The sequence below is a fragment of the Mus pahari genome, chromosome 6 (assembly GCF_900095145.1).
Source record: "Mus pahari chromosome 6, PAHARI_EIJ_v1.1, whole genome shotgun sequence".
Classification (NCBI taxonomy): domain Eukaryota; kingdom Metazoa; phylum Chordata; class Mammalia; order Rodentia; family Muridae; genus Mus; species Mus pahari.
This window is the reverse complement of record NC_034595.1, coordinates 101,028,676-101,045,811: the sequence shown is the minus strand read 5'-3', so window position 1 is coordinate 101,045,811 and position 17,136 is coordinate 101,028,676. Positions and strand designations below refer to the sequence as shown.

At 52.4% G+C, this 17,136-nt stretch overlaps 1 protein-coding gene across 1 annotated transcript; it reads right to left on the bottom strand.

Annotated features, from left to right (window-relative positions):
* Nucleotides 1–586: 586 nt before the first annotated feature.
* Nucleotides 587–16,261, bottom strand: Gpr157 (G protein-coupled receptor 157). Its single transcript, XM_021201099.2, has 4 exons — nucleotides 15,681–16,261; nucleotides 5,106–5,319; nucleotides 2,069–2,266; nucleotides 587–1,643 (listed from the first exon to the last, which is right to left on the bottom strand). Exons 1-4 carry the CDS (start codon nucleotides 16,061–16,063, stop codon nucleotides 1,446–1,448), a joined length of 993 nt encoding a protein of 330 aa, XP_021056758.1. The 5' UTR covers nucleotides 16,064–16,261; the 3' UTR covers nucleotides 587–1,445.
* Nucleotides 16,262–17,136: the final 875 nt, after the last annotated feature.

Genomic DNA, 17,136 nt, shown 5'->3' with positions numbered 1-17,136 from the left:
TTAAGACCCCCTCTGGCCAGGCTTGCTAGCCCAAGGCTACAATTCTAGCTTCCTGGGAAGTTGAGGTAGGAAAATCTCAAGTTCGAGACCAGCCTGGTCAAGAGAGTTGAAGGCCAGTCTAGGCAACTTAGTGAGATTAGGCCTCAGAAAGGGGGGAGGGGCATGGGATCGGACTCAGTGGCGGAGCACCCACCTAACAGGTGCACCACAACAAAACAGTTTCTAAACATGTAATTATCAGGAGGCAGAGGCAGGTGGATCTCTGTGAGTTGGAGGCCAGCCTGATCTACATAGCGAGCTCCAGGCCAGCACGTCCACATGAAACCCTGTCTCAAAAAAACAAAATAAAATGTAATCATCTAAGAATCCTATTTCTATATACCCCAGATAACTACAAAACAAAACACAAAGGCCTTTTAAGTATTTGGGGTGCTAGGACCAACCTGGAAACTACACGGAGCTACAGGCCAGCCCAAGGCTGAATTCCCCCCCCCCCCCCCCAGGGCTGAGGACTGAACCCAGGGCCTTGTGCTTGCTAGGCAAGCGCTCTTCCACTGAGCTAAATCCCCAATGCCCCAAGGCTGAATCTTAAAACATTTACCTTCAGGGTGGAATCAGGTCCATTCACTGATCACCTTTCCTAAACAAAGTGCAGAGCCAGGCCCCCTCCCCACTCTCCCCTGTATGAGTCACCAGAGGACAGGGTTCTGTGAGAACAGCAGGTGAACTGGTAATTGTCCATAGGAACTGGAGCTGAGCGGCTTTCTGTCCTGCTACTGGGCAGGAACGTGGATGTTAAGTGATTGACTAATGGACAGGACTCTGGACTCTGGCCTGTGCTGAAATTCAGATGTGATAAACACTGAGGGGCGATGACCCACGCAGAGACTCCGTGAGATGCCCATGAGTGTGTCCCTGGGTGGTTTTCATCAATAATGGCAGTCTCCTGTGACTTCGGTGGACTTGGGACCTAGTTTAAGGCTATTACCCTCAGCTGACCAGCACTGCTAATTACCCCCAGGGTCTCTAGGGATTCTCAACACCCTGGTAAACCCGGACTCCATACTGTGATGTCTGGGATCCAAGATGGTGTTCATTATTATTCAGTCATGCCTGGGATGGGTCCACAGGTACGGATCCCTCCAACTGTAAACAGCACTGGTGGCTGGGGACACAGAACAAGTGATGGCGGTATCCCGCATAGCTGAGTCTCGAGGTCTTTGTGCTTACAAAAAACAAACCCCACTGAACCAGGACATGAGTGTGCAAGGAACGCACTGCCCACTTGCGAGTCTGGGAGGTAGAAGAGTCCACACTGATGGCTGTCCCTCCGCTGGGCTCCGAGCTTCACTTAGGCCAGGCTGCCAGCTCCTGCTTGGTCTCCGAATCCTGAAGCAGGAATCAGGAAGGCAGCGCCAGCGCGGATAGCGAGAAAAGCCAACTGCTCAAGTGCTGGGCACTTCTGGGGTCCGTTTGGATTCCTGAGATTCTCCCACCTTGGGGGGCGTAGGAGCCCCAGGAGGGTTCTGGGTAGAGGGCCGAGGACAGCACCAGCAGAGAGCAAAGAGCCTTGTGCGGACTGCCCGGGTGCAGAGGACGAACATGATGCAGTTGGCGCCTCCCTGGAAGGTGTTTCCAATGCCCTGTGCGGGGATGGGGAAGAGGCGTAAACACAAGGTTGTGGTGTCTTAGAAACGCAATCATGGGGAGTTGGTGGGCTCCCGTGAATCCCGTGACCTTTCCGGTTCCTGCCTCTAAACTGTCGTGGGATGAGCTCAGACACGTGTCCTTAACCAGAGTTCTCAACAGGTCAAAACTGGCCACCCAGCCCAGCCCTGCAGTTAGGCCTTCTGCATTGAGAAGAACCCAGGATCACACAGCCGACTCTGCCAGGGCTTCTCTGGGTTGCTGAGGACAAGTGGACACTCCAAGCCACACCTGCTTTGGGACAGGGAAGGGATGGTGAGCTACCCTGTTTCCCATCCTGGCTAACACATTTGGGACCTGAGATGAATCTGTAGGGAGGGGATCTGGCCGTGCCACCCTAGGGTAGCAGGAACAGACATACATGCAGAGCAACCAGCACGGGCGTCCGCACAGCTGGGGAGCCACAGAGCGTCAGGATGAAGCGCACAGTGCTCCAGACCCGGAGGCAGATGAATATGAGCGGAATGAGGACCAACTTCTTATCTGTGGTGGAGGTGGAGGAGCCTCGCTGCAACTGGCGCCCCTCACAGATGGGCCGGTATTCCGAGAGCGCCTGGTGCTGTGCGGAGAATAGGGAACAAAGTCAGGAATGAGCTAGACGGGCCTCTTAGCAGATGCCCACGCCAATGCCCACGCCAGCCACAGAAGGCGGAAGGTGGAAGGCAAGAGGCAAACACTGCTGTCTTTTCCACTGGGACACTGGGGAGGGTCGGAGCCTATCAGACCAGAAGGGTTCTCCCCAACCGCCAGCTCCCGGATGGCAGGCTCTGGCCACCCCACATCTCCACAGAAGTGACTCAGAGGCGGCATGGACCTCTGTGTAGAATGAACAAGCCATCTTAGCCTTCAGGTGCCCTGCACATTCATCTCAGCCGAACCCACTTCATCCTTCCTGCCACCTGTGTGACTTGAGAATCATCTTTTAGTCCTCTTTTTCCCAGTCATACCTCACCGATAGGCCAGTCCTATGGGTCCCACCTCCAAATCAGACCCAGAATCTGGATATTCGGACCCACCACCACCTCATGGGCCAGGCCTAATCACGATGTCTAAATCGTCTCTCTTCTTCCCACGCCAGGCCATCCTCAACACAGGCAGCAGGTTCTCAGATAGTGTCAGGCAAGCTCAGCAAGCCCTCTGCTCAAAGCCCTTGGAAGCTCCATTTCATCCCTTCCTTACACGACCCCGTCAGAGCGAGCAAGTCCGGCTTCAGTTCTGACCTCCCATGCTCTCCCTTGCTCACTCTTCCAGGCAGGATGCTCTGCTCTGACCCCAGGTCTCATCCGATCCTTGTACCTGGGAAAGCATCCCCAGTTTCCCACAGTTCCCTCACCTTCAAGTCTTTACTCCATGTCACATCCAGAATGAAGCTCACGGCCAGCCATTCCACCCTGACCCCACCCTAGCCATTGGCTGCTGTCTGCTTCCAACCTCCATCCTCTGAGGTCATCTACCCTTGTTTCTCAGCTTATCCCTACCCCCTCCACAATGCAGGATCCCCAGAATGCAGGCTTGCCCACAGAAGGGGCGGGGGGGGGTGGAGCCAGTCTTGGCTCTTGCATTCCTTGGCAATGGTCGTCATGGCAAGAAAAAATGTTCAGTTTCAAATCACAAATCTGCAAAACCAACGGAGGTGGCCAGCGAGAGGTGGCCGTTTGAGCCTGGTCTGGGACACTGAAGCCCTACGAAGGGTATGACCGTATGCCTAGCATCCCTGAGTGCCAACCTTCAACCCGACTCATTTTCTGTCTCCAGGCAGGAAATGCAAAGTGCAAGAGGAAACTGTCACATGCAGAGACCAGCCTGGCAAACAGAGGCACACAGAAGAGGATGAAGCCTGGTAGAGCTGGGGGCGGGGCTTCATTCTCCAGGAGCAGCCCTCATCTTCCAAGGTCAGTGGGGAGTTATAAGGGCACCCAGAAAGGCTCCTCCACTTGGTTGTGTGGGACCCACTGCTGGCCCTGCCCTGCAGCCGGGACACCAGTGGAGCCAGCAAGGACATGGTACAGGTGGGAATCAGCTAAATGGAGAACCAGGGTCTCAGAAGACACAGATGTAAATGCTGTACAGGGATGAGGTGTCCCAAGAACACAGACACCTACAAGAAGCATCTGTCAGTCAGAAGTGGCTACTGAGGTCTTTAATCCCAGCACTGGGGAGGCAGAGGCAGGTGGATTCTGTGAGTTCAAGGTCAGCCAGGACTACACAGTAAGACTTTGTCTAGAAGAAAAGAAAGAAAGAAAGAAAGAAAGAAAGAAAGAAAGAAAGAAAGAAAGAAAGAAAGAAAAGGAAAGGAAAGGAAAGGAAAGGAAAGAAGAAAGGAAAGGAAAGGAAAGAAAGAAAGAAAAGAAAGGAAAGAAAGAAAGGAAGGAAGAAAGGAAGAAAGAAAGAAAAGAAAGGAAAGAAAGAAAGGAGGGAAGAAAGAAAAGACAAATGAGCTGTTGGGTCAAAAGAATCTACAGCAATGGGCTGTGCCTCAGTGATAGACTATTTAAGCAAGCAGAGGCCCTAGGCTCAATCTCAAGCACTGAAGGACAAAACAACCCAGTAAGACCCACTCTCCCAGGGTTTCTGCCCTGAAAACTCAGGGGGTCAAAAACTTAGTTTCTCACTACTTGAGAGGCGGAGGCAGGAGAAACAAGAGTTTAAGGTTGTCCTCAGCTGTGCAATGCCAGCCTGAGCTGGATCAGACCCTGTCTCCGGAGCTAAGGGATATAGTACATCTGATGGAGCGCTCACCTAGCATGCATGAAGCCCTGGTTTCCAGCCCCAGCACTGCCGAACTGGTATGCTGGTGCATGCCTGTAATCCTAACAGGGAGGTGGAAGCAGGAACAGAAATGTAAGGCCATCCTTGACAGGACTGTATCGTGAGTTCAGGGGCAGCCTGAGCTACATGTTACCCCATCTCAACAAAACAAGACCTGTCTCAAAAAAAAAAAAAAAAAGGTACATAAATACACGTTAGGAAATGGGGTTCTCACTGGCTAGAGTCTGAACTCAGCGCACCTCTTTGGAAGCCATCACTGCTTTAGATACTGATCAGTTTATCGGCTCCCATATCTCTGAGGACAAGCTCCCTTTTCGGGATAGCCCCGTGGATTTGTGGTCTTCACAATTCTGATCACCGAGGGTAACTAGGTACATTATCTGTGGCCAACTCTACTTAGTAGCATCCTTGACTTTGACGTTAACTTCTTAGTGTAATACCGAAGCTTACCACACGGGGGCAGTGCAGGACCATGTGCAAACTGTAGCTCTGTGGACCAGCTACTTTTTATCTGTCTGAGCCAGCTCAGCCTGGAAGTGGGCCCAGACACACAGTCCCTATGGCCTAGTGTTAGGTTGGTTCTTCAGAGATACAGCCTGTCCCCTAAGGGCCAGTGCAGTGGCACCTACCGCCCTGTTGATGTGCTTTCTGACCAAAAGATACAGCAGAGGTAGCAAGATGTAAGCCAGCATCTCCCACAGCTTTCCTGTCAGTAGCATCCACACGACACGGTCCTCAGCCTCCAGGTTGATCCAGCACCAGCCCACGGACACATCCGAGGCATCATAGCCTATCTTCTTTAGAGAGACAGCTGCCACTGTGATGGCCAACGGGACGCCCCAGCTGAAGAAGAATGAGAAGAGAGAGGTGCCAAGGTTAGCCCATAACACCCTACAGTGTCAACATGGGCAAAACTGACTGGGGTCCTCTCGGAAGAGGACAGTGCTCCTGCAAGACAAGGGAGGGCAGGCAGGGCATGGGGAAGCCTGCTCTAATTTAGAATGCCAGGACTTTGGGGCTGGGGATGTGGCTTGGTTAAGGGGGAGACAGTCGGCCCTCTGTAGCACCATAGAACCTGAGCAGGCTGGTAACTGCCTGTAGCTCAGCACTTGAGAGGCAGAGACAGATAGACCACCGTGAGATCCAGGCCAACCTGGACTACACAGTGAGATGCTAGCCTGGGCTACAGAGTGAGACTCTTTCAAAACAACCTCCCAAATGATGCAGCTCAGGGGTTAAGATGACTGGCTGCCCTTCCGGGATTCTAAACACCACATGGATAACTCACAACCATCCGGGGCCAAGCGATTTGCTGCCCACCCGTAGCCTATACAATCCCCGGTCCAGACCCTGGCTTCTCCCAACCCCAAGCTCCCCCAGGGGACTGAAGGAGGGTTGAAACGTCACACAGATGCTGGTATTTGCAAACTGGTACAAACAGGTAACTTCCGTTTCATCCCACCCCCCTCTTCTGGCACAGGTGAACAGACAGACACACAGCCAAAACATTCATACTGAAAAATAAAATAATTTTAAGAGAAGGTGTGGTCAGACGGTTCCAGCTCCTACATGCCCAGCTTTTCTCCCTGCATTGAGGGGTGCGGGCCCCGGTCTGCAAACGTCAGCATGTACGTCGAGGCTTAAACACTCCAGTTAGTCTCTCAGTAACCTGGGGGAGCTCGGGGGTCACAGGATTTGGGAGAATCCAGGGTCTAGAATCCTAGGCTATGGGTAAATCCCCTTGACCCTAAGGCCTCTTTTCTTGTGTGGAGGAAGTGCAGCCTGGTAAGGGTCAAAGAACACCAGGCTGGAGAGATGGCTGAGCGGTTAAAAGCACAGACTGCTCTTCCAGAGGTCCTGAGTTCAATTCCCAGCAACCACATGGTGGCTCACAACCATCTGTAACAGGATCTGATGCCCGCTATTTGGAGCACACACACACCCACAGCAACACAGTGGGAATTAGGCCCCAGTCCCCAGTCCCCTTCCCAGAATCCCTACCCAGTTTCCTTCCAAAACAGCTTCCCAGAGGGACGCCTCTTACGGAGGTGACACATGGGTTGACGGCTCTGACTTTGATGCAATGGGCTGGGTCCAAATTATCACTCTGTTGCCACCTAGGCAAGCTGCTTAGCCAGGCCAGCATTCCCACAGGGTGGGGATAGCAACCGCACCATCTGAGGAAATCCAGTGAGCATTCACACAGATCATACAAGTCCAGGCAATCCCATGTGTGCCAACAGCCGTCAAGGCTGTGATTAAAGCCAAGGCAGGGCAGTGCATGCCTGTAATCCCAGCACTTGGAAGACATGCACTCTGGAGGCCAACCTGGGCTACACGGCTGTAATGTTGTAATGTTACGGTGCTCATCAGAAGAGTGTAGTGTGTCTATAGTGTGTGCACATGTACACGCATGCGCGCACGCACACACACACACACACACATACACGCATCATACGTGCATCATACATGCCACGATAGGATGTTCACATCCTTGGGTACATGAGCAATGTCTAGTCCTCCCCAAGGTCCCAAACTGAGACAGGATTCTGCCAAGTTCACTATTGAGAACCCGTGAACTTATCTGGCTTCCTTAAAGACCATAGGTGAGGGGTTACTTAGCCTAAAAGGCCGCATCTATAAAGCCTTTCCTTCAGCCAGTAGGAACGAGGACTTCCCCATAGCTATCTGGATGGATCCCTGCCCCGCCCCCGTCCTTTGGGCCCGTGGGTACTCTACCCCTCCTCCAAGGCCAGGTGCATGTAAGGCAGAGGTCCATACAACAGGTGGCTGGAAGTGGCTGAACACTCAGATGAGGGTCTTGTGACCTCTATGTCCTCGTGAGGGAATGTTGTCAGTCAACAGGTCTGGCTGGGATAAACCTCCATAAACAGGCTGAGTGGACAGTCACAACGGCCTATACTAAAACAGAAGGACAGACTGAATCCCACAAGCTGCCCTCTGACCTCTGCATGTATGCATGGACATCCTCAAGAATAAATGTAATTTTTATTTATTTATTTATCTATTTTTGGTTTTTCAAGACAGGGTGTCTCTGTGTAGCCCTGGCTGTCCTGGAACTCACTCTGTAGACCAGGCTGGCCTCGAACTCAGAAATCCGCCTGCCTCTGCCTCCCAAGTGCTGGGATTAAAGGTGTGAGCCACCATGCCCGGCATAAATGTAATTTTAAAAAGCACACACGCGCACACACACACATTTCTATACCACGTAATCCCCATGGCCACGCCCATTCAGCCAATGGGCTTTCCAGAGATGCTTCGCAGATCCCCCACACCCCCCCCCCGCCGCGCTCTCCCCACCGGCCATGATCAGGAATTGAGAGTGATCTCAACCACGAAAAGCAACCTCACAACTTTCATTTTCTGAAACATCTAAGATGAAAGTGAGAAGCAGGCCCCTAACCCCAGCCTTGGGGAGGCTGAAGCAAGGGGGTTGCTAGGAGTCTGAAGCCAGCCTGGCTACACAGTGAGACCCTGTCTGAAGCAACTGAGAACACAGAGAACAAGACACACAGCCTGTAGCTTCCCCAGCAGTGACTGAGGGACCTCTTCGCTGGATGAAGGCACCGGTGTTTTGTGTCGCACGGTGGCTTCCTTGATCTTTCTACTCCATTCTTTTTGTCAACTCCACGCTGAATGCTCAGCTTCCTGTCTGCCCATTTCTGCCTCCGTTCAGGGCTAACAACACTTTAGACTTTATGTTTAAAGATTTGCTTGTTTCATGGATATGCATGTTTTGCCTGCATGTATATACACACACCACATGGAGGCCAGAGACACTGTCAGATCCCCCAGAAGAGATATCACTTACAGGTCAGGCACTTGTAAGCCACCATGTGGATGCTAGGAACCAAACCCAGGTCCTCTGCAGGAGCAGCGGATGCTCTTAACGACCGACAGAGCCATCTCTCCAGCCCCTGCCTCCACCCCACTGTACTTACCTCATGGCTCTGGAGCTGGAAGTTCCAGGTGTGGGCGAGGAGGTCTCTCCTTGGTTCGTAGATGGCGCCGTCTCCCTGGATCCTTACAAGGATGCCCCCTTTGTGCTTGTTGGTGCCAAATCTGTTGCTACAAAATACTGCGCTCTTGGATGAGGTCCCCGGCTAGGGAGAGCGGGGGTCAGTGAAGCATCCCTGGAAAGTCTACTGTCTGTATGGGCGTGGCCATAGGGAGTACTTGGTATAGAAACATATGTGTACATGTGTGCTTTTTAAAATTACACTTATTTATTTGTGAGGGAGGGCTTGGATGTCCATACACACATGTGAGGGTCAGAGGGCAGCTCGTGGGATTCCATTCGTCCTTCTAACTACTTTAGATTACTAAAGTTCTCTCCATCCCTTAAATTTTTTGAGACAGGGTCTCATGCCTCTCCTCTCTAAAGCTCTGGATCTGAAGCAGGAGACTCAAGGATTAAAGTCTGTCTAACTGGAGGAGGGCTAGCACACCACACCCCAGCAAGTCTCTCACTTGGAATGGCGGCAGCATCGCCTCTACGAGTGCCTGGGACCCTGGTTTGTGTTTGCCTAGAACCCAGGGCAGCTCCGCACCGGCTTTCTCCCTTCTGAGGCAGCTACGGACTAAACTCCACTCCATTCCAGATCTTTCTCCTGAAGCCCCAACTTTCAGAACCTGAGGCTAGGACTGTATGTGGAGACAAGGTTCTTCATGAGATAACTGGATTCAAATGAGGCGGCTGCCAGCTCGGGTCCACATTCAAGAGCACTGTATTCTGTAGAAATAGATTTGACACTGACAAGCACAAAGAGACATCCTTGTAAGCATCTGAGGAGACTGCGCCATCTATGAGGGAAGGAGAGAGGACCCAGGAGAGACCTCCTCGCCCACACCTTGAACTTCCGGCTCCTGAGCCATGAGGGAAGAACTCCAAGCTGTCGGGCTGTTGGTGCACCATGCACATAAGGACTTGACTTCTGGGAGGAGCCACCCTAAGCTCTGGGGAGCACAGTCGCTGATTCCCAGGGATGAACTAGAAGGGCCCAGAGAAGAGAAACCAGACACAATGACACTTGGCTTTCCCTAGTTAAGCCCTTCGGGGACCTCTCTACTCATTGTAGTTTGAAATTTCCAGGGACATGAAACTAGCTGTGCACAGCAAAGAAGCAAGCCACCCTTACACTAGGAATTCATATGATGGTCACAGGCAGGTGGCTGTCCTCGGAATACCAATGTGCTGGATGCCCGCTAGAACCAGACCCTTTGGGCATCCCAGCTCTGCCCATCTGGGGAACTGTTATAAAGCAGAGCACTTTTCTGTAAGGACATCCTTTCTCCTGCTTCACAGTGTTCACTGGAGAAGCCTCCCACTGCTTTCCAAAGAGCATCTGAAGCCTGTGTCCAGGTCCCAGCCCATCTCACTAAGGGGCCCAGGCTCTAAGTTGTCTCCAGGGATCATTTATGCCACCAGCTCCTCCCACAACCAGATCCCTGTATTTCTCAGTTTCTCCTGACTCTGGAGATTGGCAACTGCTGGGTAGAAAAAAAAGAGGGGGGGGTCTTCCTTCACCCTGGTATGCGCCAAATGGCAACTTCTGGTTTAAGGACCCAGAGTCCTTAAATGTTAACAGAATTGGGGTGGGGGGGTGGGGAAATAGAGGAAACTCTAAGGCAACAATGTTTCAGTTTACAAAAACCCTGGGGAGGAGCCAGCGGGAAGCTGGGCTGAACAGAGAGGCTGCAAAGGGGCAGCTTTCCCCAGGACAATGGCTTCCCATTGTCCCTCTTATGGGGCTGAGCTAGGACGTGGGAGAAGTTCATGGGGTCAGTCTCTAGGAAGGCCAACTTGAGGTCATTCAGTGGCTTCAGCTGAGGGAGGGGGAGGGGCGTCCTGTGTAATACACAACACACCTGGTGATACTCTAGTCCCCAGCAGAGGGCCCTGCACACCTAGGCCCTGGCTGCGTTGGCCTGAAGAAAAGGTAAAATCTGTTCCACACTTGGAAGGATCAAAGGTAGCCTCAGGGGCCACCCCTGGAGCCCTTGCCCTCAGGTTCCCACTGCTAAGACTTGATTTGTTATCTTGAAAAAAATAACCTTGGGTAGAACAAAAACCAGCTCCAGTTTGGGGGCACTGACGCCTGGGAGTGTTGTTCAAGAGGCTGCTCCTGTAGAGAGGAGCATGACTGCCCTACTTCCTATCCAGTACCTTCCCTAAGCAGCTAAACTTGCAGCAGCCCAAGGTAGGGTGGGGCCGCAGGATTGGCTTCCTGAGTTACATTTTCACTTAACGGCTAAAACTGAGGCTGCTCCGTTCTAAGTACAGAGACCTCCCCACTCTCAAGTCTAAAAAGGAATTTCCCTTTGTTCTATGAATTGTGATTGGGTCTCCTATCTCAGTCCCCCTCTGCCCCCTGACACAGGCTGTGAACTGGTGGTACTAAAGGTCGTTTTGCCTGCAATCCACTTTAGCATAGCCCCACCCCACCCCCCAATCTGGAAGGGATCTTTCTTGCAGGGATGAACAGTACCTGGTGACACAGGACTTAAATCCTAGCCCTTTCTAGGTAAGAGGCAGGCAGATCTACGACTTGAGACACAAGACTCTTTCTCCTCCACCACCCAAGGGGGCGCCAGAGGCAGGTGAGCGAAAGAAAGCAATAACAGCTGTGGTCACATTCACTCATAGACTGCTGGAGGCCAGCTCAGTCAGGACCCTTACTTACCTCTGACCCTTGGAGATAACACCCACATCCCACCCCTATCCACAGGACTCTAGAACTGATCTGGCAGAATAGAGGTAAGGGTGGGGGTGGCGAGCCAGCTCCTGCTGACCCTGGAGCCCTTGCCAGGGAGGGTGGAGGCACCCTCGGGGTTATCTCAGTTGCCATAAAGGAAGGGTGAGTTCAAGACCCCCTGGCAATTCCAGCCCTGGCCACAGGTGGGCGCTGAAACCAATGACCACAGAAGCACATTGTTAGGATCAAAGCAGAAGCAGGGGCTGGAGAGGTGGCTAGGCAAAGAGCAATGGCTGCTCCTACAGAGGACACGGGTTCAATACCCAGCTCCCATATAGTGGTTGCCAGCAAAACACCCATACAGAAAGAAGAGAGAGAGAGAGAGAGAGAGAGAGAGAGCGCGCAAAGTGGCCTGGCAGCTGTCACTTTGCCATGTCAACTCCAAAGCACTTCTGAAACCTGCCAGAATGCAGAATTTGAAACCCTTTGAGGAAGCGCCAGATGAACAAAACCAAGGGACATTCTGCAAGTCACCATGCCGAACTCCTCACAACGCCAGTGTTACGAATCCAGTACAGTGATCCGTTCAGTGGTCTCAGCACCCAGGAGCCAGGCATAGGGTTTGCCCTGAGTCGGAAGCTAGCTTGGGCTACACATGGAATTCCAGGCCAGCCTAGACTACACACAGACTAAGGCCCTGTCTGAACGAAAGATAAATCGGAGCTTTGGGATACAACTCAGTTGTAAGAGCACTTGCCTGGGTTTCACCCTGATGCTCAGCGGGGCATAGAGAGCTTAGTGGCCACATACCTGCACACAGCACACTGGAAGTGGAAGCAGGATCGGACTCAAACAGTAACAAAAGTAAGTGAACAGGATCATCAATGTTGGGCTAGAGAGATGGTTTGGGGGTAAAGGTGCATACTGCCCACGGCTGCTGATTCAATCCCCTGAACCCACATAAAGATGGGAGGAGAGAAAGCTGCCTTCTGACCATCACACATGGGTGCCATAACACACGTAATCCCTGAATGATAATAATAAGTACAAATAAAGTCAGTGTTACGAACCAAGATGGCTGGGGAAATGGAAGGATGGAGGGAGAAAAAGGCATGAAAACCAAGTCAATACACAAACCATAACTTTCCTCAGAGACACTCTGAGAGTCCTCAGAGAGACAGAGGCTCGAGAAAGTCTACCCATCAGGTGACAGTTGCCATCCTGGCGCTTGTATAGGTCTGTGTTCCTCTGTTGGAGAGCCACACACATAAGCATTTAGAGAGGAGACGCATTTGTGTCTGTTCAACTGAAAGAGCAGAAGATGATAAGGTGCGAATGTCTGGGAAACCTGCAAAGCTAAATGTAAGTTTTGTTCAAGTGGATTCCAGCCAGGTAGACTCATAAAGGGCCCAGACTCTGGAGGGGGTCAGAATCAATGTCCACCCCGAGCCTCCCACGTCCCAGCTCTGTGGTCTGGGGCCATTTGTCGTCTGTGAGTGGTGGGTGACTGTCCCGTCCACCTCTGGAATTCTGGGTTTCATGCCTGTAATTGGTTTTGGAGATGGAATTTCTCAGGGCTGGGAATGTAGCCCTAGTGGGATGTAGCCCTCACGTCAAACCCCAGGGCTTCTAGAAAACAAGCAGAAAAAGTCTCCAGGGCTGGAGAGATGGCGCAGCGGTTAAGAGCCCTGACTGCTCTGCCAGAGGTCCTGAGTTCAATTCCCAGCAGCCACATGGTGGCTCACAGCCATCTGTAATGGGATCTGATGACTCTTCTAGTGTGTCTTAAGTCAGCAACAATGTACTCACCTACATAAAATAAATAAAGATCTAAAAAAAAAAAAAAAAAAAAAGGTCTCCCTTTGGTGCCGCATTCTACCATACCAGTAAAAACTCAGTTCAGAGCACTGGCCACCAGCGTGTAAGAGATGCATGACATTCTGGATGGGAAAGAAGTCACTGAACTCTCTGGTCCTCTATCGCTGGACACTGAAATCAGTTCTAATTCTCGATATGGCAAAAGCTCCTCACCAAGTCCTGAGAACACAAGGCATTGTGTGAGCTCTGTATTATCTTCTTAGGCTAGACTCTGGCCAATAGGATTACAGGACCCGGAGGTTTGCACCAGAGCTTCCTGTAAGGATTACTCTGGTCTCCAAACCAATAAAGCAGGCAGTTCAGCTTTGCCAACTCTTTCCCATCGATCTTCTCATTATTTTTCTTCTAGTTCAATGAGAAAATGGTACTCCATTATTCTTGTCAATTCCTAGTAACTTTTAGCGGGTTGGGGGAGACAGGATCCCAAGTAGCCCTGCCTGGCAGGCTGACATCCAAGTGTATATGACGCTGACGTTGACTTTGAACTCAACTCCTGATTCCCCTGCCCCTCTCTCTCCTGGGATTATAGGAATGTGCCATCAACCCCGACTGCTCTTAAGAATTCTTCACAGAGATATCCATTTGTGCTGTTAGCATTTGAAAAATCCTTTGCGAGGCTGTAAAGTTTGCAGGAAGAGCCAAGGATAATCGGTGGGCGTGGTAGCAAACACGCCTTTAATCTCAGCAGCCATGGGAGCCAGAGGCAGGAGGTTCCAGGTCAGCCAAGGCTATACAGGGAGACCTTGTCTAATAAGTACATCCACAGACACACAGTGAGGATTCAGGTAGGCTGTGTCCAGGAATGAGAATTCTTCCACCAACAGATCCTTCAGCAACAATAACCCCCAAGGCTAAACAGTGGAGAGCCCCTAGCAACTAGCGTGGGAGGATCTGGGTCAAAAATGAACCTGTTGGGCAGGTTCCAGCAAGTCTCCTGAACACAGCCTGCCCTAGGAAGTCTTCTTCAAGCATCCTGGAGATCCCAGACAGTGGCTGATGCAGACTGAGCGGAGCACTCCCAACTCAGACGGGTTAGGGAACTCATCTTCTGCAGGGACCACACAGAGGCTTGTTTCTTTGCTTAAAATCTATACTATCTTCATCGGTTTTTAAAGGAATGCAGCAGAGGAGAGGTCCTTGAAAGAAAGGTCCAACCCCAAGGACCCTTTCCAGTGCCAAGGACCACTTGGGTTCACACCTGTGGTGTTTGACACAGTCGGTGTCTGCTGCATGCCGGAGGGGAGAGAAACCCCAGACTCCTTCTCAGTAGGTCCCCTACATGTAACATGGTGACGTGGCACAAAGAGTTTTGCTTGGGCTCTTTCGTTTCTTTAGGACGGGCTGGTCTCCTTCCAACAGCCACGAGAACAGGAGGTTAAGTGACTCTTCCCAGCTTGTTGCCTCTGCGTGTGACACCCAGGTGACCTGTCTCTACCAAAGTGCTGACTACCCGCTCGGCCCTTGGAAAGCATTCAAGTTTTTAATAGAAGGGACCTATAATTAGGGCCGACGTTGGTGCCTTGAGCTGAGGCAAGGAGACAGGAAACAAGCCTTCGGCTCCCTGCCTCAAACTCTGCACAGGCCGCTGAGAATTTCAAACTGAAACAGGAGGGAGACTGGCCTCTGAGCACAGCTTTCTTGCTGACAAGTGTGAAAGCAGGGTGGATCGGCACAGCGCAGGGCCTTGGGCTTCCCCACTCTCAGGGACTCCAGGTGGCTGACAGACTGACCCTGACCTGAATTCTCAACAACCAAGACCACATCGAGTGGCCTGGAGAGGATGGTTGAGAATATGGTTAAGGGAGGTGATTAAGAGCACTTCTTGCTCTTGTAGAGGACCTGGGTTCAATTCCCAGCACCCCCATGATGGTTCACAACCATCTGTAACTCCAGTTCCAGGGGATCCGAAGCCCTTGTCTGACCTATGAGGGCGCCAAACACACATACATGTGACATACATACATATATGCAGTCAGTACTCACACATAAAATAAAATGAATAAATCTTTTTTTAAAAATGTCTCAGGAAGTGCAGATAATGGGGGACTGAAGTCTATAAATGTCGCACAAAGCTTAAAAAAGCATACCTCTGTGCATTTTATAGCTGACACACTATCGTCTGAGTGGCTGGATGTACCACAACCACTGTAGTATAGAATTGGAAGCTGTGGGCTTTTAGGCCAGGGCAACCACCTAACTCATCTTCCAGCCTGCAGACTGGAACTTCTCTCCATGGGTTGCAGAGACTGCCAGATCACAGTGGAGTAGGAGTCAAAGGGCACAGACTGTCATCCCCAGTTCCTTTCTAAATGGCAGACCTCTCCCTACCGGCAAGCTCTGCACCCGCCCACACCTTGCTGGGAGATTCTGGCTGGGGCAGACACTGAGACCACCCTCTTCAGAGACGCTCAAACAGGTTTGCTTCCAACTTTTTGGGCAAGTTGGACATCCTTCCATGGTTCGGGGATGCATGAGGATATGACTGCCAGTAGGACACACCACCTTGCCACCTAGATAGGGAACGCACGAATGCCACAGCACAGCTCGCAAGGCCAGGGACCCATAAGCCTGGGTCTGGGGCCTGGAGGCAAAGCCGGGTCTCCTACTCACCTGATGAGGTGAAAAGCCCAGATTAGGTGGTCCGTGCAGGGCCCGCGCGCAGTTCGGACGATGCTGAGGTATAGGTAGAGGGCAATGGCCACCGTCCAGAAGAAGGAGCTGGTGTTGGCGAAAGTAGAGAGCGCGCCCTGAAGGACGCAATCCCACGAAGTACCCGCAAAGTCCTGCAGCACTCCGTAGAAGTACGAGGCAGCCGAGAGCAGGTCCGCTAGCGACAGGAAGAGTAGCAAGCGCCGCGCCCGGCTACGCAGGTCAGGCCACAGGGCGTGCGTGGCCACCAGGAGGCCCGAGCCCAGAGCTGACAGCGCACACGACAGCAGCACCACCGCGCGCTCCCAGGGCAGCAGCTCGGTGGGAGGCGCGGGTGAGGGCATGGCGGGCCGGGGACCAAGGGCAGACAGCCAGGGTGCACAGGCCCAAGGGTGCCGAGAGGTCGTGGCCAAGCCTAGCCCGCGGTCGCCTCTGTCTGGGCATCTAGGCGCCCGGGCTCGCGTCCCCACGGGTCCCGCCTGCGTCCCAGCCCCGCCCAGTCTATCAACTACACAGCAGCGGTCTCCCCGCGGCGCCCTCCACTCCCTGTCCCTGAGCTCTACAATCCTACCCCGAGTCCTCCAGGTCCCTCCCTTGAGCTCTTCAAGCCCGCCCCTGAGAACTCTAATCCCCTCCCATGAGCTCTCCAATCCCCGCCCCTGAGCTCCCCAGTCCCCGCCCCTGCGGTCGCCAAGCTGGTACCCCCTTCATGAGCACGCCACACCCCGACTCCGTAACCCTGCGCGCTCTCCTCGCGCCCCGCCCCTGCGCCCCGCCCCTGCGCAGTAACACTCCAGCGCTCCGCCCCTGAGCTCTCCATGTCCCGCCCTGTAGCCCCAGAGCCCCGCCCAGCCTCCGTCAAGCTCCACCCGTGCCCCCCACTTGCGCATTGCTCCGCCCTGATGCTCATTCAGCCTCCAGCTCAAGCGCTTCTCCGCGGTTCCCTACGCCTCTGCTCCTCTACTCTTCCCTCTTACCTAGTACCTCCCAGTCCTGTCCCAATCGTTGCCTTCTGCCTCCCAGAGCCACTCTAGGAGGTTAGCAAATGGCTAGGACTAGGACATCCTGTCCTGGGTGAGGGTGGCGGGGAAGGGAGGGGAGAATGACATTTTTAAAGCTAATGTTACTTTCCCTGATCAGCCTGCTTACGTGTGTGTTGGGGAGGGGAGGGGCGGTTGTTGGAAACATTCTTTCCGATGGTAACAAAAACAGGTTCAGAGCATGGCCTACATTCTTGAAGCTTGGGTACTCAAAATCTTCACAAGATCTGTGGTGGCGATCTGGGGAAGTTTCTAACTTTTGTTACAATGAAAGTATTGGGTTTTTTTGTGGAGCTGGATGTGGAACTCAGGACCTTACACAAATTTTATATATATATATATATATATATATATATATATATATATATATATATATA